The 15,715-nt window shown below is 39.5% G+C and overlaps 1 protein-coding gene and 1 long non-coding RNA gene across 2 annotated transcripts; both read right to left on the bottom strand.

Annotated features, from left to right (window-relative positions):
• Positions 1 to 1,229: 1,229 nt before the first annotated feature.
• On the bottom strand, positions 1,230 to 4,795 carry LOC131003300 (uncharacterized). The gene is made up of 4 exons (XR_009094602.1): positions 4,498 to 4,795; positions 4,373 to 4,408; positions 2,049 to 2,113; positions 1,230 to 1,463 (listed from the first exon to the last, which is right to left on the bottom strand). It is a non-coding gene; the product is annotated as an uncharacterized LOC131003300 (long non-coding RNA).
• A 3,451-nt stretch (positions 4,796 to 8,246) lies between these two features.
• On the bottom strand, positions 8,247 to 14,617 carry LOC131003293 (uncharacterized). The gene is made up of 4 exons (XM_057929797.1): positions 14,390 to 14,617; positions 14,264 to 14,299; positions 8,661 to 9,751; positions 8,247 to 8,293 (listed from the first exon to the last, which is right to left on the bottom strand). Exons 3-4 carry the CDS (start codon positions 9,748 to 9,750, stop codon positions 8,247 to 8,249), a joined length of 1,137 nt encoding a protein of 378 aa, XP_057785780.1. The 5' UTR covers position 9,751; positions 14,264 to 14,299; positions 14,390 to 14,617.
• Positions 14,618 to 15,715: the final 1,098 nt, after the last annotated feature.

The raw sequence follows: 15,715 nt of genomic DNA, 5'->3' as shown, positions 1-15,715 counted from the left end.
TTGGTGTGGACAGGGAGGATGGAAGTGGAAGAGACCTCTAATGAGAGGTGTTTCTTGTACAATAGTGACATACACGAAGGACTCAACCATTATAAATGGTATCCGTAGAGTTCTATCTGGTATGGGGGGGAAGTCGCACTAAAGCAATTTGAGAAAAGCTGTTTTGGAAGATATTTAAAACTGTCAGATTCAATTAACAAATGCAATCAAGTCATTCATTATGTCATATCACATCAAATAATATTTGGTAAGGAGGCTGATAAAATGATGTTGTGGTTTAGGATAAACGACCAAAACTTGAGGTTTAGTCATTTGAGTATGCTTTAGTTACGGGACTCTAATTTGGAGAAAGTGTTTTTAATCCCTATGTTGAGCATGAAATACCTGAACACTCATTATATCATAGGGAATTAGATGGGAACCCAACTACTCCTATAGAGTTACTTAAGAAATTCTTAGAAGGTGGTCTGGGTGAATATGCTGAAGATTATGTGACGAAAGCAGCACATATATTGTTTGCTTACTACATAATACTTGGCGATGATGGTAGAAGATCAATAAAAGATTGGGTATGGGCTTTGATAGAGGATAGAGAAGCTTGGAATTCATTTCCATGGGGAAGTTTCTCATTTCAAAGGCTAATTGTCTACATAGACGATGTGCAAGAGACACTCATTAAAGATTGTGTGCGCGAGCAATATCACCTACACGGAGTAACGTCATCATTTTTAGTATTATATCAAATCACATATATAATATTTGAATGCAGTTTTTATTTAATGTGTTATGGCTTCTTATAATTAAATACTCCCTCCGTCCCTGAAATAAGTTCCTCTTTTTCCTTTTTGGGACGTCCCCAATAAGTTCCTCTTTCTTTCTTTCCATTTTTGGACTACTACCTCACCACTAATAATACTTTATTTATTCTTACTTTTCACTTTTTCACCACTCCAAATACTAATTATAACACTTTTTCACCTTTTCACCACTCCCAATACTTATTATAACACATTTTTCTTCACTATCAATACACTTTACCACTTATCTTAAAACTCGTGCCGTCCCGAAAGAGGAACTTATTTCAGGGACGGAGGGAGTATTACTGTCACAGCCCACTATCCCAATGACGGGTTAACCGGGGTTATGACTTGGGTGAACAATAAGAAATGGAAATTTAAAAGGGATTTACTAAATAACCAACATTAATAACAACAAACTAGTGGTATATATATATATAACCACTTGGGTAATTAACAAATGAGCCAGCCATAACGACTAAACCCCAAATGAAAGTTAAACAAAATGAAGGAGTAATAAGTTCCACAATACGATAACAAATTCAGAGTATTTGCAGCGGAAAAACGTGTGAGTTATGCATATGGAGATGCATACTCAAGGTTTCATTACATAAACATCAAAAGGAAAATCCGCTCAACACCAATCCATTCCATCGCCTGCTCAACCTGCACATTTAGAAATACATGCAGGGCTGAGTATAAAAATACTCAGTGACATAAGCCGAAATACAACATGCATACATATATAAATTGAACTGCCATAACAGTAACACACAGGGGTTTTCATAAATGACCTGCGCTTACTAAAACATTTCGTTCATTTTCATAAAGGTGGATGCATCCCATTTTCAGTCTATATGATCCATATCTGTCCTTTCTGTCACGCGCCGGGAAGGAGGCCTCCTTACCACGGACGCCAAGACCGGTCGCAAGCGACTCGCGGTCTCCATGAGTGTACACGTTAACCCTAGCTAGCGACCTTTGTCTAGCATAGGATCCCAATTGGATTTCCTTTAAAGTTGGCGAACCAACACAGATAGGATACATATAAAAACATAAACATTTTGGCAGTCAATCATTTCATAAACATTTCATTTTCATAACATTTTCATTTTCATAAAGGGCATTAAACATATAAGCATTTCATAAGAACTGAATAAATAGTCAAAACATATCATGCATATATATTCGCATATGAGGCCTACGTCACGCAGGGGATCTCTATATACGTAATAATAAAATAATGCCCACCTCAATTGTTCTTAAAGCTGGCGTGGAGTCGTTTCTTCTTCTGCTTCACTTTCTGTCGCCCGGACCTTCATTGATGAAGAGTCGATAAGTTCGTGAAGAAATTGTCATAAGACAAAGTCTAATTCTACGTGCCTAAGGTATCTTTTAATGTTTTAGGGTTCTAGCATCCATATTAATCTCGTTTCATTCAATCAATAAAATGTAACCAATTATCATGTAACTATCATATAGGTTCGAACCCATTTGTTCGAACATCAACATGTACATAATCCATAACCTTCCTTCTACTACCCGTCATTTAGTCAAGTACTCCATCAATTAAGAACAAGCTATATATTATTACCCTGAAAATTTAATCATTATAAATCATGCTTTCTCAATACTTCGCACATTTTCATCACTTAAATAAATAAATCATTTATAAACATATGCTTAGCAATTTAATATCTCAATTAAATCCCAAGCTCATTTGATAAAGTAATTCATATACTTAATCATTCTATAACACAATTCTACATAAATAGTTCTAAATATTTTTTTTTAAAACATGAAGCCATTCTAATAGGACATTTTAATTCCATTATAATGGAGTTACTCATAAAATAATTTAATCCTTTTTCTTTTAAAAGAAACCATATTTATAATATTCTATACATTTCATTTTTTTTTTTTATGTAAATAAATAAGAATTTCCATTATTCATTTATAAATAATAAAACATTTTAAAATCCATTGAGATGAAATAAAACATTTTAACCATTTAAAAAAAAGAAATCCATACTCGTAAGCTTTGAAAATAATTTTATCATATAATAAATGGGGCTTAATCCCAAAATATTTGCTTTAAAGTCCATTAATAATTTAAATAATAGAATGGACTTCATTTAGAATAAATAATCCCAACTTTAAATATTAAAATTTAAATCAAGAGATTTAAATTCATTAAATAATTTAGTGTAAATTCAAACATTTTTTTTTTTTAAAAAAAAATAAGGCCAAGATTCGTAGGCCTATATTTAAAACAATAGCCCAAGCATTTAAATAAAATTAGTCCACACAACTAAAATAAAAACCCATCAATTAAGAACAAAAAGGGCCCAGCAGAATTAAAATAAAATCGGCCCACATAGAAATAAAAATCGGCCCACTCTCTTTCTTTTTTTATAAAAATTTTCGGCCCACACAAATTAAATAATAAATCCTAAAATTTAAACCCTAATTCTATAACACACATATAAATATACAAAACACACACATCAGCACACAAGCATCATCAGCCGCTCTCTCACTCTTACGCCTCTCTCTCCCTCTCGGCTTCCTGCCTGCCGCCGCCACCGGACGGTCGCGCCGTCGCCGGAGGCCGGCGGCTCTACCTCCCTCTCTCCCTCTCACTTCTCGCCCTCTTCCCTCAACTCTATCTCACTCGATCGTCTCTCTCTCACTGTTTTCCTCGCGAGCTCCGCCGTGAGCTGCTCCGGCGACCACAGGACAGCCATGGCCGCCGCCCTTCTCTCCATCTCACTCTCCATCGTTGGCCGGACAGCAGCAGCAAAGCCGCCGTTGCCGGCGCCTCCCTCTGCTCACTCATCTTCTCCCTTCCTCCCTCGGCGGAATCGATGCATGCGCCTCGCCGTGAAGGAGCTCGGCCGCCGTCCGTCGCCTCCTCCGTCGTTCGTCTGGCTGGAATCGCGGTGGAGGCCGAGCCTTGCGTCGCCGGGAAGGTAGGCTCCAGATCTGAGCTCCCCCTCTTTTCCTCTTTTCCGGCCGACCAGGAACAGCTCGGTGCTTCCGCCGCCGCGTCGCCGCTGCCGATGCCGCCGCGTCGTCGTCACCGGAGAAGATAAGTCCTCCCTCCTATCTCTCTCTCTCCCTCCCCTGTTCTACCTTCTCTTCTCTCTCTTTTTTTTTTTTTTTACAGCAGCCCTAACCATCTTTCTCTCGTTTCAGACAGACAAAGGAAAAAGGCGGCGACTGCCGCCGCGCCGCCTCCGGCCGCGAGCAGCCGCCGGCTGCTCTCACCCCCCCAAATTCCAGTCACACGCACAAAACACACATAGAGCACTTAGGGTTTCAATTCTGTTCATTTTCATTCATTTCTATTTACAAAAACTGATTGTACATGTAATAGATTAGAGAATATAGTAAAATGTGTGCGTGTGTATTATTCTGTTGGTGGTTCTCTGATGGTGATAAGCTGATGTAATTGAAACAATAATAGTCTAAAAGAAGTGGTAATTGATGCGTGTGTTCGATCTGTTTTCATTTGAATCATAGTTTTGTAATTTAACAAATGAATATATGGAGAAAGTAAAGTAGGAGGTAACCTTGATATGAGGGGTGGTGTTGGCAATAGTTCGATTCTGCAATTTGTTGATCACAAAGTAAGAATGAATTTTTTTTGAAATTGAAACTGGAAGATTAATGAAGAGTAAGACATTTAATTACCTACCTTCTTGATTTGGAACTTGAAACAAACTTGATAATTTCTTTGAAGGACCCGTGAGGAGTAGGAGGAAAGAAAATGGTAATTTAGAAGATTAGAGAGAGAGGATTTCTTAATGAGGAATCTGCAAGATGTAGTGCTGAATATGTAATGTAGTGGTGGAGAAATAAAAAAAAATGAAGTGTGGAGAGTTAGGTGTATTGGTGGGGAGCAAAGGGTGGTGGTTGAAGAGGTGGAAAGCATGGCTTTAGCAAAGTTAAAGAAAAGGAGTTGATAATATAATTAGATAGTGGAAGACACTATCTTAATCATAATCTTCCTCTTAAAGCCAGCAAATTAGATAGTGAGCTTATATGCAAAGATTTCTTCCTGTACTTAGAAAAAAAATCAATTACTGCATTGATTGATAGTGGTGGTGGAAGTTCTAATTGTAAATAATAATAAATCTTTAGGTCTTGGTTACTCAGTGCATCTACTATTTAATCGCGTGTTTGCAATCAAATACTGGCTTCTGCTTATTATTCGTGTATAAATTAAATACGTAGATTTAATTCACTTTACAAGCCGCTCAAACCACTAATTAAACTTGTGCACCATATTTATAAAGATCCTTTAAATCTCAAATGGATTTAAATAACAATAAGAATTAAGCACATCAGATAAATCAAATCAGTTTTATTATTAATGGATGCCGAACCCTAATTATTAAATTTTAAATCAGTGATTAAAAACTGGGATATGACATACTATCCCCCTTAAAATAAATTTCGTCCCGAAATTTGTACCTCAGGAAATAATTCTGGGTATTTCTCCTTCATGCTAGACTCGAGTTCCCATGTCGCCTCTTCTTGATCATGGTGCTTCCAAAGGACTTTTACTAAGGGTATCGATTTATTCCTTAGTACTTGAATCTTCCGATCTAAAATAGATTCGGGTCTCTCTTCATAGCTCATATCTGGGCTAAGGATAACGTCGTCTCTTTGGATCACGTGTTTTGGATCATAAACATATTTTCTCAACTGCGACACATGAAACACATTATGCACATTCCCAAGGCTTTGGCGGCAACGCCAGCCTGTAAGCTACCGGGCCCACCCTTTCTAGGATCTCATAGGGTCCTATAAAACGGGGTCTAAGCTTACCCTTTACGCCAAATCTTGTAATCCCTTTAGAAGGAGAAATCTTCAAAAAGACTTTATCCCCACACTCAAACTGCAAGTCGGTTCGACGTTTGTCGGCATAAGACTTCTGTCTATCTTGGGCCTCTTTAATACGCTGTCGAATCTGACGGACGATCTCAATCATCTCGCCTACTGTATCTGGCCCCAAGATTCTTCTTTCGCCGACTTCATCCCAGTAAAGCGGCGATCTACATTTCTTCCCGTATAACGCCTCATAAGGTGCCATGGCGATAGTTGCTTGATAGCTGTTGTTGTAAGCAAATTCGATTAGTGGCAACACACGCTCCCAATCTTCTCCTCTATCTAGCACGACAGTCCTTAACATATCTTCTAGCGTTTGAATTGTCCTTTCGGACTGACCGTCGGTCTGCGGGTGGAAAGCTGTGCTGAAATTCAACCTTGTTCCCAATTCCTTCTGCAAGCTTATCCAGAATCTGGAGGTAAACTTAGAATCTCTGTCGGACGTGATTGTCTTCGGCACCCCATGTAAACGCACGATCTCCTTGATGTAGAGTTGGGCTAACTTATCTGATCTATACGTGATAGGGATAGGCAGAAAGTGTGCACTCTTTGTGAGTCTGTCTACAATGACCCATATTACCGTGTTACCTCGTCTTGTTTTTGGCAATCCTGTAACAAAGTCCATTGCAATATCGTCCCATTTCCATTCTGGAATCTCCAAAGGCTGTAGCTCGCCGTAAGGTCGTTGGTGTAAAGCCTTTACTTGCTGGCAAACTAGACACTTTTCGACGAATAAAGCCACGTCTCGTTTCATTCCTTCCCACCAGAAATTTTCTTTTAGATCTTGATACATCTTAGTGCTTCCCGGGTGGGCGACATAAGGAGTGTCATGGGCTTCGCTCATGATCTTGTTCTTGAGTTCATCGTCATGAGGGATGCATATTCTCTTCTCAAAGAAAATAGCATTGTCGGCTTCTTCGTGATAGTTCTTGAGATTTCCTTCTCTTATCTTAGCTCGTAATTTCTCCAATTTATCATCCTTCCTTTGAGCTTCTACCACCAATTTCCTCAAATTCGGTATAATCGCGACCACCCCCGCTATTGTAGCAGGTGGGTTTATCACCTCTAATTTCATCCTATCAAAATCTCGTATGAGCTCTTCTTCCTTTGTAAGGATGTATCCCAGTTTCAATGGGACCTTGCGGCTCAATGCGTCGGCTACTACATTGGCCTTCCCCGGGTGATAATTTATACCACAGTCATAATCTTTTACTAATTCGAGCCACCTTCGCTGTCTCATGTTGAGATCCTTTTGCTCGAAAAGTATTTTAGACTTTTGTGATCGGTGTAAATCTCACACCTGACACCATATAGATGATGTCTCCAGATTTTTAGTGCGTGCACTACCGCCGCTAGTTCAAGATCATGGGTCGGATAATTCAATTCGTGTGGCCTAAGTTGCCGCGATGCATATGCAATCACTTTGCCTTCCTGCATCAAAACGCATCCTAGTCCGTTCTTTGATGCATCCGTGTAGACCACATACTCCTTGTCTGGTTCCGGAATTGTTAGCACTGGCGCTGTAGTTAGCTTTTCCTTGAGCAGCTGAAAACTTTCTTCACACTCGTTAGTCCATGTGTATTTAATTCCCTTTCGGAGCAATTGCGTCATCGGCCTTGCTATCTTGGAAAATCCCTCAATGAATCTTCGATAGTAGCCAGCCAATCCCAAGAAACTTCTGATCTCGTTTGGGGTAGTTGGCGACTTCCATCCTTGTACTGCTTCCACTTTGGCGGGGTCCACCTTAATACCTTCTGAAGATACAATATGTCCCAGAAATGTAACTTCTTTGAGCCAAAACTCACATTTGTTGAATTTGGCAAAAAGGCGTTCATCCCTAAGAGTTTGCAAAACAGTTCTCAGATGTTCCCTGTGTTCTTCTTCATTCTTGGAGTAAATGAGGATATCATCAATAAACACCAAGACGAATTTATCCAAATAAGGATGAAATACTCTGTTCATGAGGTCCATGAACACAGCTGGTGCATTTGTTAGTCCGAACGGTACAACTACGAACTCGTAGTGACCATATCTTGTTCGGAAAGCCGTTTTGGGTATATCTTCATGTCTAACCTTTAACTGATGATACCCAGACTTCAAATCGATTTTGGAGAAAACACCCGCGCCCTTGAGTTGGTCGAATAAATCATCAATTCTGGGCAATGGATACTTGTTCTTAAGCGTTAGCTTGTTCAGCTCTCGATAATCGATGCACAATCTCAAGGTTCCATCTTTCTTCTTGACAAACAGCACCGGCGCTCCCCATGGGGACACACTAGGCCTGATGAAGCCTAGGTCCAGCAACTCTTGTAACTGGATTTTCAACTCTTCCAATTCCTTCGGGCCCATTCTGTACTGGTGCTTTTGATACCGGCGCCGCTCCTGGCTCTAGATCGATGGTGAATTCTACTTGTCTGTCAGGTGGTAATCCTGGCAAATTTTCTGGGAAAACATCTTGAAAATCCCGCACGATCTCTACATCTTCCATTGTCTTTTCGGTCTCAATTCCCCCGTTCAGGTATACGAGGAAGGCTTGGCAGTCTTTCTTGTTCATCATCTTCCTTGCCTGTAAAGCTGAAATAGTCGGCACTCTGTTCCTCCTGCATATTCCGTGGAAACTCAAAGCGTCCCTTCCTGGAAAGTTGAAACCGATTTTCCGCTCTTGGCACAATATCGTGGCATAGTTCTCCGCTAGCCAGTCCATTCCCAGGATTATATCAACGTCCTCCATCGATATAACATGCAAGTTGTTTGCTATAACCTTAAACGATCCTATGGTCAGTTCTAGGTTCGAGCAAGCATGTGTTACTACTGCTATTCCTCCTATTGGTGAAGAAATTCTCAAGTCCTGATTAGTCTTTTCAGGTTGGAGCTTTAAAGTTTTTACACATACACTTGCAATAAAAGAATGCGAGGCACCCGTGTCGAACAGAAGTATAACAGGTGTGTCAAGTAATGTGCCCATACCTGCCAAATTCCCTTGGTTGTTTCCTTGTTTATTCTTGTGCAAGGCATAGGCTCTTGCCTGTGGAATTTGCGGTGGACGTGCCGCAGGTCGATACTGCTGCTGTGGTGGTGGGTAGAGTAACTGTTGGCCTTGGATAGCCCTGAGTGGTTGTACTTGGCCCGGCTGATTCGGCCCTCTCATTCCTCCTTGTGGTTTTCCTTGGCAGTCTCTGGCAAAATGGCCCTTCTGGCCACACTTAAAGCAGGTATTGCTGCCAGCTAAGCATATGCCGTGATGTGACTTGGAGCATTTGGGACACAAAGGTGCCCTGAGCTGGCCCTGATTGTTTCCAGCTGATCCTGGATTGACTGGTCGTCCTTGCCATTGCCCTTGTTGCATCATGTTTCCTTGCCATGGCCTCTTGTTATCTTGGTTGTTGTAGTAACCCCTATTATTGTTGTTGTTGCCATCCCATTTTCTCTTCCCACGATCGTTGTTTCCCGAAGCTTGAGTCTGGGTTGGGCGGTCTTCAGGCATGGCTGCTTCAACATCCAGGGCTCTGCTAAGTGCCTCAGAGTGGGTGAGATTACCATGACCAGCAAGCGCCATCTTGATCTCATGCCTAAGGCCTGAACGAAACTTCTCGGCCATCTTTTCATCAGTGTCGATCAGATGAGGGGCATAGCGAGACATGTCGCAGAAAGCGCGATCGTATTCCGTCACGGACATCTTGTTTTGTTTCAGATTGAAAAACTCCGTCTCTTTCTTCTTTCTGTAGCTCTTGGGAATGTATTTATCGTAGATCTCCGTCTTGAAGTCTTCCCAAGTCAGGTTTTCCAATTGTTCGAGGGTCATTGCCCTCTTCTTGGTTTCCCACCAAAAATCTGCCGACCCAGTTAGTTGGAATGCAACACAAGAGAGTCTCTCTTGGTCAGAACAGTAAAGAAAGTCGAAAATCCTTTCCATTGCTCTAATCCAGATTTCGGCATCAGTCGGGTTGCCGGTCCCGTTGAATGTTGGCGGGCTCTGTTTAAGAAAAAGTTCCTCAACCCTTCGTGGGGGTTCGTTTGCGGTTCCCACATTGTTTCTTGGGGCTCTTCTGGGAGGCATTCTGTGCTTCAAAAATAAAAGATCCTTCAGTATATTCCCTTACCTCAATTCATAACATATTCCTCTTGATTTAATCATGAAAGCATCATAACAAAACATCTAAATCCTTATTGATCACAAGAGGGTACTAGGACAACTCAACAATTGTAAGGCTCAATTCTTGAACGATATCAAAACAAAGTGGTGCAGAAAAATTTGTTGAGAAACTCAAACGAATAACCAGATGGTAGAAAGGAGTAACTACTAGGTCGAACAAAATGATCTAGAGTAAAAACTCATCTGGCTTTTCAACCGAAAGTTGAAACACATGGGTCTTCAACCCAAAAGACGTCGACTGATATTTGGATCATGTGGACTGGCTAGGTCCAATCATCATCACCTCCCAATCACACGGAAAACATCATCCCAAACTTAAAAAGTCGTGGACAACTATTCATAATAAAACTCAAGTTCGTACTGACAACCAAAAGCTTAACTTAAAGTTCTATGTCCTATTGGACCCAAACCCCCGCGTATAACATGTACACAAATATATACATATACATTAGGCAAAGCATACTGTTCTTAAAATCTATCGTGTACTAAAAGTCGATTCGGTGTTCCATCGCATGTGAACATTTGAACGTAGAGACTATGCTCAAACCCTTGATGCAGCGTTTGCCTTGAATTCGTCTTGTATCATCATCCCGTGTTTTTCCTTCAACGCGTACATGTCTTTTCATTCCTCTTTGTAGTTCACAAGAACTATTGTCTTCTTGTGGGAGCTGAAATGCTCTAAGTTCTCTTTCATTCTTCTACATCATCACTTTCAAGAATCTAGATTGTAGAGATATCCTACTAATCCAGTAGTCTATGTTCTTTTAGAATAGTGATCATGCAACTTATAGCAATCTATGTTTTCTGGGGAAAGCATGTGTCAATTCTCTATCATTCTTCTCTTATCATAACATCATAACTGCAATGATATGCCATGAAAGGCAAAACATTCAACATTTCAATGAAAGGCAAAACATTCAACATTTCATCATAGCATGCTCTTTACATAAACATTTTCATGAAACAGTTTAGAATAATAACATCTTTAAAACATTGTAACTGCAGTTACCTTTTTCCTTGATTGAGCACGATGCAATGGAGTGTTGAGCGGTGTCGTATGAACCCACGTATGTCTAGTGAATCAAACTAGACATGACTTTTTAGAAAATGGTTTCTAGGGCCAGAGCAAACGAACTGCTCTGATACCACTCTGTCACAGCCCACTATCCCAATGACGGGTTAACCGGGGTTATGACTTGGGTGAACAATAAGAAATGGAAATTTAAAAGGGATTTACTAAATAACCAACATTAATAACAACAAACTAGTGGTATATATATATATAACCACTTGGGTAATTAACAAATGAGCCAGCCATAACGACTAAACCCCAAATGAAAGTTAAACAAAATGAAGGAGTAATAAGTTCCACAATACGATAACAAATTCAGAGTAGTTTGCAGCGGAAAAACGTGTGAGTTATGCATATGGAGATGCATACTCAAGGTTTCATTACATAAACATCAAAAGGGAAATCCGCTCAACACCAATCCATTCCATCGCCTGCTCAACCTGCACATTTAGAAATACATGCAGGGCTGAGTATAAAAATACTCAGTGACATAAGCCGAAATACAACATGCATACATATATAAATTGAACTGCCATAACAGTAACACACAGGGGTTTTCATAAATGACCTGCGCTTACTAAAACATTTCGTTCATTTTCATAAAGGTGGATGCATCCCATTTTCAGTCTATATGATCCATATCTGTCCTTTCTGTCACGCGCCGGGAAGGAGGCCTCCTTACCACGGACGCCAAGACCGGTCGCAAGCGACTCGCGGTCTCCATGAGTGTACACGTTAACCCTAGCTAGCGACCTTTGTCTAGCATAGGATCCCAATTGGATTTCCTTTAAAGTTGGCGAACCAACACAGATAGGATACATATAAAAACATAAACATTTTGGCAGTCAATCATTTCATAAACATTTCATTTTCATAACATTTTCATTTTCATAAAGGGCATTAAACATATAAACATTTCATAAGAACTGAATAAATAGTCAAAACATATCATGCATATATATTCGCATATGAGGCCTACGTCACGCAGGGGATCTCTATATACGTAATAATAAAATAATGCCCACCTCAATTGTTCTTAAAGCTGGCGTGGAGTCGTTTCTTCTTCTGCTTCACTTTCTGTCGCCCGGACCTTCATTGATGAAGAGTCGATAAGTTCGTGAAGAAATTGTCATAAGACAAAGTCTAATTCTACGTGCCTAAGGTATCTTTTAATGTTTTAGGGTTCTAGCATCCATATTAATCTCGTTTCATTCAATCAATAAAATGTAACCAATTATCATGTAACTATCATATAGGTTCGAACCCATTTGTTCGAACATCAACATGTACATAATCCATAACTTCCTTCTACACCCGTCATTTAGTCAAGTACTCCATCAATTAAGAACAAGCTATATATTATTACCCTGAAAATTTAATCATTATAAATCATGCTTTCTCATACTTCGCACATTTTCATCACTTAAATAAATAAATCATTTATAAACATATGCTTAGCAATTTAATATCTCAATTAAATCCCAAGCTCATTTGATAAAGTAATTCATATACTTAATCATTCTATAACACAATTCTACATAAATAGTCTAAATATTTTTTTTTAAAACATGAAGCCATTCTAATAGGACATTTTAATTCCATTATAATGGAGTTACTCATAAAATAATTTAATCCTTTTTCTTTTAAAAGAAACCATATTTATAATATTCTATACATTTCATTTTTTTTTTTATGTAAATAAATAAGAATTTCCATTATTCATTTATAAATAATAAAACATTTTAAAATCCATTGAGATGAAATAAAACATTTTAACCATTTAAAAAAAAGAAATCCATACTCGTAAGCTTTGAAAATAATTTTATCATATAATAAATGGGGCTTAATCCCAAAATATTTGCTTTAAAGTCCATTAATAATTTAAATAATAGAATGGACTTCATTTAGAATAAATAATCCCAACTTTAAATATTAAAATTTAAATCAAGAGATTTAAATTCATTAAATAATTTAGTGTAAATTCAAACATTTTTTTTTTTTAAAAAAAAATAAGGCCAAGATTCGTAGGCCTATATTTAAAACAATAGCCCAAGCATTTAAATAAAATTAGTCCACACAACTAAAATAAAAACCCATCAATTAAGAACAAAAAGGGCCCAGCAGAATTAAAATAAAATCGGCCCACATAGAAATAAAAATCGGCCCACTCTCTTTCTTTTTTTATAAAAATTTTCGGCCCACACAAATTAAATAATAAATCCTAAAATTTAAACCCTAATTCTATAACACACATATAAATATACAAAACACACACATCAGCACACAAGCATCATCAGCCGCTCTCTCACTCTTACGCCTCTCTCTCCCTCTCGGCTTCCTGCCTGCCGCCGCCACCGGACGGTCGCGCCGTCGCCGGAGGCCGGCGGCTCTACCTCCCTCTCTCCCTCTCACTTCTCGCCCTCTTCCCTCAACTCTATCTCACTCGATCGTCTCTCTCTCACTGTTTTCCTCGCGAGCTCCGCCGTGAGCTGCTCCGGCGACCACAGGACAGCCATGGCCGCCGCCCTTCTCTCCATCTCACTCTCCATCGTTGGCCGGACAGCAGCAGCAAAGCCGCCGTTGCCGGCGCCTCCCTCTGCTCACTCATCTTCTCCCTTCCTCCCTCGGCGGAATCGATGCATGCGCCTCGCCGTGAAGGAGCTCGGCCGCCGTCCGTCGCCTCCTCCGTCGTTCGTCTGGCTGGAATCGCGGTGGAGGCCGAGCCTTGCGTCGCCGGGAAGGTAGGCTCCAGATCTGAGCTCCCCCTCTTTTCCTCTTTTCCGGCCGACCAGGAACAGCTCGGTGCTTCCGCCGCCGCGTCGCCGCTGCCGATGCCGCCGCGTCGTCGTCACCGGAGAAGATAAGTCCTCCCTCCTATCTCTCTCTCTCCCTCCCCTGTTCTACCTTCTCTTCTCTCTCTTTTTTTTTTTTTTTTACAGCAGCCCTAACCATCTTTCTCTCGTTTCAGACAGACAAAGGAAAAAGGCGGCGACTGCCGCCGCGCCGCCTCCGGCCGCGAGCAGCCGCCGGCTGCTCTCACCCCCCCAAATTCCAGTCACACGCACAAAACACACATAGAGCACTTAGGGTTTCAATTCTGTTCATTTTCATTCATTTCTATTTACAAAAACTGATTGTACATGTAATAGATTAGAGAATATAGTAAAATGTGTGCGTGTGTATTATTCTGTTGGTGGTTCTCTGATGGTGATAAGCTGATGTAATTGAAACAATAATAGTCTAAAAGAAGTGGTAATTGATGCGTGTGTTCGATCTGTTTTCATTTGAATCATAGTTTTGTAATTTAACAAATGAATATATGGAGAAAGTAAAGTAGGAGGTAACCTTGATATGAGGGGTGGTGTTGGCAATAGTTCGATTCTGCAATTTGTTGATCACAAAGTAAGAATGAATTTTTTTTTGAAATTGAAACTGGAAGATTAATGAAGAGTAAGACATTTAATTACCTACCTTCTTGATTTGGAACTTGAAACAAACTTGATAATTTCTTTGAAGGACCCGTGAGGAGTAGGAGGAAAGAAAATGGTAATTTAGAAGATTAGAGAGAGAGGATTTCTTAATGAGGAATCTGCAAGATGTAGTGCTGAATATGTAATGTAGTGGTGGAGAAATAAAAAAAAAATGAAGTGTGGAGAGTTAGGTGTATTGGTGGGGAGCAAAGGGTGGTGGTTGAAGAGGTGGAAAACATGGCTTTAGCAAAGTTAAAGAAAAGGAGTTGATAATATAATTAGATAGTGGAAGACACTATCTTAATCATAATCTTCCTCTTAAAGCCAGCAAATTAGATAGTGAGCTTATATGCAAAGATTTCTTCCTGTACTTAGAAAAAAAATCAATTACTGCATTGATTGATAGTGGTGGTGGAAGTTCTAATTGTAAATAATAATAAATCTTTAGGTCTTGGTTACTCAGTGCATCTACTATTTAATCGCGTGTTTGCAATCAAATACTGGCTTCTGCTTATTATTCGTGTATAAATTAAATACGTAGATTTAATTCACTTTACAAGCCGCTCAAACCACTAATTAAACTTGTGCACCATATTTATAAAGATCCTTTAAATCTCAAATGGATTTAAATAACAATAAGAATTAAGCACATCAGATAAATCAAATCAGTTTTATTATTAATGGATGCCGAACCCTAATTATTAAATTTTAAATCAGTGATTAAAAACTGGGATATGACAATTACTAGGCATAGATCTATTGTGCAATCCCGGAACTGGGGAAGACATGTGGAGGTATAGCTTCCACATCACCAATTCCTCGTATCTTGCGGTTTCTATTTTCGAGGACACTGCGAGATGCTGAAAGCATCACAAGCATTATAAGTTGTTAATGTTTATTATGTTTGTGAATCTTTATTGTTATCATGTTTAAGCTTAATATTTTTTTAAAATGAAATAGGTATATCCCATTTAGAACCCCACGGATGAGAAAAAAACAAGGGAGTTGGAAATCAATCGAACCAGAAGGAACCCTTCAAGTTGAAGTATATGGAATCTAGGGGGATGCCGAAGAAATCCAAAAAGGAAGTTGGATCAAAGAAGCAAGTAAAATCCCAGAAGACAACTGCAGCTAGTCATCCTGGGAGTTCAAATGGGTTAGTGAATCTTCACGTGGATGAAACTAGTCGACCAGCTGGTCCAGAAGACCCTGTATACAGTTTTACATATTCCCAACGTCAATCATTTGTTCAAGAGATAGGGGAATATGTAGTACAAAAGCTGATGGGTCAACAATTGTTCAACAAATGGGGGATTACAATGTGCGA

Source organism: Salvia miltiorrhiza, unplaced genomic scaffold (genome assembly GCF_028751815.1).
Source record: "Salvia miltiorrhiza cultivar Shanhuang (shh) unplaced genomic scaffold, IMPLAD_Smil_shh original_scaffold_188, whole genome shotgun sequence".
Classification (NCBI taxonomy): Eukaryota; Viridiplantae; Streptophyta; class Magnoliopsida; order Lamiales; family Lamiaceae; genus Salvia; species Salvia miltiorrhiza.
This window is presented reverse-complemented; position numbering and strand designations above follow the sequence as displayed.

Coding starts and splice junctions, on each gene's coding strand:
- LOC131003293 (XM_057929797.1), bottom strand. CDS start 9,750: ATGCCTCCCAGAAGAGCCCCAAGAAACAATGTGGGAACCGCAAACGAA. Junction 8,294..8,660: donor CAACCAAGGGAATTTGGCAG/GTATGGGCACAT, acceptor CGGAATATGCAG/GAGGAACAGAGTGCCGACTA.